The following is a 7,907-nucleotide window of genomic DNA, read 5'->3' as shown; positions in this document are numbered from 1 at the left end:
GAAAGAAATCTGTATACAATTCCACAATAATAGCTAGAGATTTTACCACCACCACTATGACACACCCCAGCAAGCAGAAATAGGATTCAATTTTAAAAATTACTAAAAACACAGATTCAAACAACATCATATGAACCACCTTAACCTACCTGATATTTGTAGAGCATAGCACCCTAAAATTGAATACCTACTTTTTCAAGCATATGTGGTACGCTCAAGATAGACATTACAACAGGCCATGAAACAAGTTTCAAATAAATGTAAAAAAAAATGACATCATTCACAGTGGAATTAAACTAGAAATTAGGGGGCACCTGCACCTAAGATTCATAAGAGCAGTGTCCACAATAGCCGAAGTGTGGAAAGAGCTGAGATGTCTATCAACAGCTAAATGGATTAAGAAGATGTGGTGTGTGTGTGAGTGTGTGTGTGTGTGTAATGGAATATTATGCAGCCATCAGAAAAGATGAATACCCAACTTTTGTAGCAACATGGACAGGACTGGAAGAGATTATGCTGAGTGAAATAAGTCAAGCAGAGAGAGTCAAGCATCATATGGTTTCACTTATTTGTGGAGCATAACAAATAACATGGAGGACAGGGGGAGATGGAGAGGAAAAGGGAGTTGAGGGAAATTGGAAGGGGAGGTGAATCATGAGAGACTATGGACTCTGAAAAACAACCTGAGCGTTTTGAAAGGGTTGGGGGTGGGAGGTTGGGGGAGCCAGGTGGTGGGTATTAGGGAGGGCACAGATTGCATGGAGCACTGGGTGTGGTGCAAAAATCAATGAGTACTGTTACGCTGAAAAGAAATAAATAATATTTTAAAAAAAGGAAGATGTGGGGTGTGTGTGTGTGTGTGTGTGTGTGTGTGTGATGGAATATTATGCAGCCATCAGAAAGGATGAATATTACCATTTGCATCAACATGCACGGGACTGGAGGGTATTATGCTGAGTTATATAAGTCAATCAGAGAAAGACAATTATCATATGGTTTCACTCATATGTGAGAACATAGGAAACAGCACAGAAAATTGTAAGGGAAAGGAGGGAAAACTAATTAGGAAGTCTTCATTGAGGGAGAAAAACATGAGAGACTCTTAACTACAGGAAACAAACCAAGGTTTGCTGGAGGGGAGGTGAGGGGGGGCATGGGATAATTGGGTGATGGGCATCAAGAATGACATATGATGTGATGAGCCCTGGGTTTTACACACAATTGATAAATTGTTGAACACTATATCTAAGACTAATGATGTACTATATGTTAGCTAATAGAATTTTTAAAAAAAGAAAAAAGAAAGGAAAAAGATAAACCAGAAATCAGTAAAAGAAGATATCAAGGAAAGAAAACAACTATTTGGAAAATAAACTCTGCACTTGTTAATAATCCTGTGGTCAAAGAAGTCATTTTTAAAAATTAGAAGACATTTCAACTGAATAATAATGAAAATACATGAGAAATTTGGTGGGAGGCAGCTAAAGCACTGCATAAAGATATTTTACAGTTTTGGGGCACCTGGGTGGCTCAGTTGGTTGGGCAACTGCCTTCGGCTCAGGTCATGATCCCTGAGTCAAGGGATTGGGTCCCACATCGGGCTCCCGGCTGTATGGGGAATCTGCTTCTCCCTCTGACCTTCTCCCATCTCATTTTCTCTCTCACTCTCTTTCTCTCTCCAAAATGAATAAATAAAACCTTAAAAAAGATATTTTTCAATTTTAAATTCTTATATTAAAAATGAAGAAAGTGGGTTGAGGTCGGTGTAGAGGAGAATAACTACCATGACTTCCAGTGCTTTGACGAAACCTCAGATGCGAGGCCTTCTGGCCAAGCGCTGCGATTTCATGTTGTTGAAGCCTTCGTTGTATCCCTGGGGGTTGCAGCTTTCTATAAGTTTGCTGTGGCCAAACCAAGAAAGAAGGCATATGCAGATTTCTACAGAAATTACGATTCCATGAAAGATTTTGAGAAGATGAGGAGGGCTGGTATCTTTCAGAGTGCAAAGTGATTTTGGAATGTAAAGAATTTCTTTGGGTTGTGTTCAATTGAAGTTTGTCACTGACCTGTGTTCCTGAACTGAAGCACGAATATTGGGTTATGGAATAGTATGTCTTGATAAATAAACAACTAACAAATAAAAAAAATGAAGAAAGTGTAAAATCTATGATCTAAGTCTATACCTTGAGAGACAAAAGAAATAAGAGAAAATGTAAATACAATCAAAGTAGAAGGAAAAAAAGAAGATAGGTATTAATCACATAGAAAACAAAAATAGAAAACGTTTTTTCTAAAAACCAGACAATGATTCTGTGAAGATATGAAGAAAACTAAGAAATCCCTAAATAGGCTTTGAATTTAAAAAAAAGACAAAAATAAAAATGAGAAAACACAAAGTTTTAATTTGAGAAAGGAAAAGATTAGCACTACACATTCTTCAGAAAATAGAGGATAATGAGAGAATATTATGAATAACCTTAAGTTTTAATATTAATGTCATTTGTTGACTTAAGTTCATCAAATTCTACAGCTCAGGTTAAAGTATAAATTCCCCCCCCCCCAAAAAAAGCAACTTACATAACTGACCCAATTGAGACAGAAAACCTGAATAGCCCTATATCTGTTAAATAAATTGAACTCACAGTTTACAAACACACACACCAATAAAATTCCAAGCCAAGACCACTTAAAGGAAAAATAACACCAAATTTACACAAATGTTTTTAAAAATAGAAGAGAAAACTTCCCAAGTTATTCATCAGAACAGCATAACTCTACCACCAAAACCTAACAAAAAGTGTTTTAAAAAGGAAATCACAAACATCACTCATGAACATAGATGCAAAAAATTCTGAATAAAATACATTTAACTCAAATGCAGGAATGTATACAAGGGATAATAGACCCTGTGGCGTTTATCTCAAGAAAGCAAGGTTGTTTCAACACTCGAAAATCAGAGAGGTGATAGGGCACCTGGGTGGCTCCGTCAGTGGAGCATCTGATTCTTGATTTAAGCTTAGGTCATGCCAGGTCAAGAGAGAGCCCCACATTGGGCTCTGCACTGGGGGTGAAGCCTGCTTAAGATTCTCTCTCTCCCTCTCCTTCTTCTTGCATGTGCACGCTCTCTCTCTCTTCAGAGGCGGGGTTCAAGACAGCAACACAGGAAGATCCTGAACTCACTTGTGAAGAATTCTGGACTCTGAAATATAGTTGACAACTCATGTAGACAAAACATCAAAGGCTTTGGAAGAATCTTTGACCTGCATTTTCCTGCATTGCAAAGTGAACATTGTAGCACCTATGGGGCAGCACTTTCCTGAGATTTAATTTTAGGAAATTTATTTGTGGGTTCTCAATTCATATAGTTTTTTTTAAGACTTTATTTATTTATTTGACAGAAAGAGAGAGAGATCACAAGTAGGCAGAGAGGCAGTCAGAGAGGGGGGGGGAAGCAGGCTTCCCGCTGAGCAGAGAGCCCAATGCAGGGCTCAATCCCAGGACCCTGAGATCATGACCTGAGCCGAAGGCAGAGGCTTAACCCACTGAGCCACCCAGGCACCCCATAGTTTTTGACTCCTGTTACCCATTTTCCAATCTCTATGGTATTCTCAAGAATGATTCTGTTTTCAACATTATGTCATTAGGGAAAAAAAAATCTCTCTTTGGCCAACATATTGAGTTTTAATCTCATGTATTAGGTAATTCTTGCAGTTCAATGCCTGTGTTTTGCCTGCACTAGAAGAGGACCTTGAGCTGAAAGAAGCTTCATATCTTCCTAATTTCCTACCCTCTACTTCCAGATCTGGCATCTCAGACCCTAGTTTTCTACAGACCCAGAAATTCCTGTGAACCCTCATAAGGCAGTTCACGCTACATAGTTTTTAAAAAACACTTTTTATTTGCTCTGAAATGATTCTGGAGGGAAATACCCAACAATAAGGAGAATATCAGCACTCAGATTTGGAATTCAGAGATTTAGAAGTATTTATGCTCAGTGATCTCTAAGGAGAAGCAGAGGAATGTACACAGAGAGCAAAGGCTTAGAAATCAGGCAGAACTGGGTTTGAACTTAGGCTGTGTGACCTTGATCAAAATATTGATCTCCCCAAGATTCAGTCTCTTCATTTATAAAGGAGGAGAGTCATACCCACCTCACCATAGTGTTTTAGGATTAAACGAGATAAAATATACGAAATCTCTTGGTTAATAGTAAAATATACATACACATACATGTTCCTTGTTTATTTATAAATATTATTCTCAGAAACAATATCAAGAGTGAGTGTTTGTGTTCAGTGATGTAATATTGCTCTCTCAATTAGATAATTGAGAAGAAAAGAGAGAGATAACAACCACTTTTATATCTGAAGCTCTAATGGCTTCTGCTCCATGCACTAAACCCTTCTAGGTCAGTTGGGCTGCCCAAAATCCACTGGGCAAACCTTCAGTATATCAAGTTAATAAAATGTCTAAGCACTTGAGTGACTTCTGTATCTCTCCCTACCTTCCTCCTCCCCAAATCCAAAGGTTCAGGCTCTTCCCACACAAAAGACACATGGACAATGACCCCAAGGCAGCCCTCCTCCTCTTCTACTAACCTCTTTATTATTCCCAGAAAGAACCTGGTTATCTAGAAGAGTTCATTCTTTCAAAAACAGCCAACCTGCCTCAAGGTCACTGTCAAATATGAAAATGCATCAGTAGAAGACCTCTAGACCTCATTCTAGAGGCTCCTTCATCCTGTCCAATCCCATAAAGATGAGAAAACCAAAATTTAAAGAAAAAAATAAAAGGTGACTGACCAAGAAAGTCCAGCCCATCAATTAAAGGTAGAGGCAGAGTGAGATCTCACTGCCCCAACTTCCCATCCCTTGTTCCTCCTATTTACCCCAACAAAATCATCTACTTCTCTTCCCAAATCACTGTCCTCCTCATCAGTCTCTTCATGGCATTTTTCACTTCAGCATTCCTGAAGGAGTAAATGAAGGGGTTTAAGAGAGGTGTGATCACTGTGTAAAACACAGCAACTATCTTATCTGCAGGGAGGGTGACACAAGGCCTCAAATAGACGAAGGAACAGGGAATGAAGAACAAACCCACAACGGCAATGTGAGAAGCACAGGTGGACAGCGCCTTGCACCGACCCTCTGAGGTCCGCATACTCAGCGAGTTCAAGATGACCACATAGGAAGCAAGTAGTACCATGAAGCTGACCACTGAAATGGTGCCACCATTTATGATGATGAGCACACCAATGAGGAAGGTGTCTGAGCAGGCCAGCTTCAGCACAGGGTGGACATCACAGAAGTAGTGGTCAAGGACATTGAGGCCACAGAAGGGTAGCTGGAAAATGAGAAACATTTGCCCAACAGAATGCAGCAAGCCCCCACCCCATGCTGCACCAACCAGGAGGCCACACACACGCCGGTTCATGATGGCAGTGTAGTGCAGGGGTTTGCAGATGGCCACGTAGCGGTCATAGGCCATGACTGTCAGGAGAAAGATCTCAGTGCCACCAAAGAAATGGAGGAAAAATATCTGAGTGATGCATCCCTTGAGAGAAATGGTTTTTCTTTCAGTGAAAGAGTCAAGAATGAGCTTGGGGGCTGTGACAGAGCAGTAACAGATCTCCACAAAGGACAAGTAGCTGAGGAAGAAATACATGGGGGAGGTGAGCCCTTTGTTGGCCATGACTGTCACCACAATGAGGCCATTACCCAGCACAATGGCTGTGTACATGAGGAGAAACATCACAGAAATGGTCTTCTGCACATCCTGTTTGGGGGAAAACCCCAAGAGAATGATTTCAGTCACATTGTTTATAGTTGCCATGGTTTAAAGCACAGGGGCTAGTGGAATAGAATCAAGAAATCAAAGAACTCTCCTCCAATACTTAGAAAAATCCTTCTCAGGTGTTGAAGACAATTTTAATTCTTCCCTTCTTGAGTCCCCTCTCAGCCTTGGGCTCCTCCAAAACATGTTCTCCTTGAGACAAGTAGACAAAAAAACAATCATCAAATGTTTGATATTGGTCCCAAAATAGAACTGAGTTTGTAATAATGCTTCCTTGAAGGGTTTTCTCTAATGCAGACACACCTACATTAGCTAAAGAATTCTTACAACAAAAATGAGAGGATATTTTCTACATGAGAAAATTGAGCCTCAGAGATTCAATCCTCCTCCAAGTCCTCACAGCTCATACATGAACTGAGGTCTGAATTCTTCAAGACGTAAATGCTTCCACTAATCTTATGCTCCTGAAGTGGGTCTCATACTGGTTGTATAATTTAGATTTCAGGTCAGTCTTATACCTTCATGTGGAGCCAATTTCTTACAGAACTTTTATAGACCTTTTATTTTTTTATTTTTATTTTCTATTAACATATAATGTATTATTTGTTTCAGGGTACAGATCTGTGAATCATCAGTCTTAAGCCTTTTATAGACCTTCTAAACCTCAATTATCCCACAACCTGTGGAACTAACCAGGCTCCCCTGCAGTTGTTTTTAAAAAAGCTGGAGGGGGGAAGGACAGTCACCAACTTCAACCATTGTCCATAAAGGGAGAGATGGCAGAGGGAGATGTGAGTCACTAGCAGACTGCTTCAATAGTCCTGACCAATGTCTAAGAAACAATTCAAAAGTCAGGCACATTCCATAACAGCCTACCATTCCACGAGGATGGCCCAGCAGACATCCCCTCATGTGCACTCAGGGCCTCAGAGCACAGCAATTCCACAAAGGGAAAGAGCCTGATGTAGGTGCCAGGACTGCCTCCTGAAGCAAAGGCATGCTAGAGAGACCCCAACATGCACTGCAGTGGCCTCCAAGGACTGACAGAGGGTGATCAGACACAGATAATCCACCATCACAGCCTCCAAAGTAGTGATTGCCACAGGGTGAAACAAGCCAGTCAGCAAACAGGAAGCTATCCAAAGCAGATATTCCCTCACTTGACAGCCAGCTTGCCATCCAGGCCAGTCCTCCATGAACTGGAGAGGAGCCGTGGCACTGTGACCTGGCCACAGAACCCTGAGTTTGGAATCAGAGGTCCTGGCTACAATCATAGCACAGCTGTTTCCTAGCCGTGTGGCACTGAACAGTACAGAAACCCTAGAAAGCCTGGAATTTTCATCTGACAAACAGAACTAATAATATCTTTCCATGGCGCTGTTTTGAAAGCTGAGTTTAAAAACAAATTATAACTCTGTAGGGGTACAACTGATAAGAGTGTCAGAATGTAATTGATTATGCTTTAACTCTGCTTGTCACCCTGTCAGTGCAGTGTGTGATGGGAACATAGTAAGGACCCCCACTCCACAAGGCTGGCTTACCACCCACCTTTGCTTGGATAGTCTTGCAGCATTTGGGTTCTGAGTTAAGCATCTTACAACAAGCATACAAAACAGAGAGCTACCTAATGAAATGGGACTGAATATGCTAAACAACATGTCAAGCCTGTCCCCAAAAGAGAAATACTGCAGGAGTCCACTTACACGGGTCCCTAGGGTATAAGCTCATAGACACAGAGGGTAGAATGGTGGTTGTCAGGGGCTGGGGTAGGGGATGTAGAATTAATGGGTTCAGACCTTGGGACAATGAAAGTTCTTGAGATCGAGGGTAGCCATGGATGCACAACATGAATGTACCTGAATACCACGAACTGTACTCTTCAAAATGGTTTAGGTGGTAAATTTTTATGTTATGCATGTTTTACCATCAGTAATCAATTAAACAAATTCATATGACCCACATTCCACCTTCTCCATTCCCACCTCCAAGGACAATGGTTGAAGCTTGGCAACTTTGTTTCCCACCCACCTTAGCTTCTGTCTTACCCCTGTTAGGAAGCCTGGTTAGTTTCAGAGAATGCAGAATAACTGAGTCTGAGAAACTCTGATGCTTAC

At 40.9% G+C, this 7,907-nt stretch overlaps 1 protein-coding gene across 1 annotated transcript; it reads right to left on the bottom strand.

Moving 5' to 3' along the window:
• Nucleotides 1-4,902: 4,902 nt before the first annotated feature.
• LOC116859374 (olfactory receptor 4X1) lies at nt 4,903-5,832 on the bottom strand. Its single transcript, XM_032844612.1, has one exon. It carries the CDS (start codon nt 5,830-5,832, stop codon nt 4,903-4,905), a length of 930 nt encoding a protein of 309 aa, XP_032700503.1.
• Nucleotides 5,833-7,907: the final 2,075 nt, after the last annotated feature.

This window comes from Lontra canadensis, unplaced genomic scaffold, assembly GCF_010015895.1.
Source record: "Lontra canadensis isolate GAN:19392208 unplaced genomic scaffold, GSC_riverotter_1.0 scaffold154, whole genome shotgun sequence".
Taxonomy (NCBI): Eukaryota; Metazoa; Chordata; class Mammalia; order Carnivora; family Mustelidae; genus Lontra; species Lontra canadensis.
Note: the sequence above shows the minus strand (reverse complement) of the source record. Positions and strands in the feature narration are given on the sequence as shown.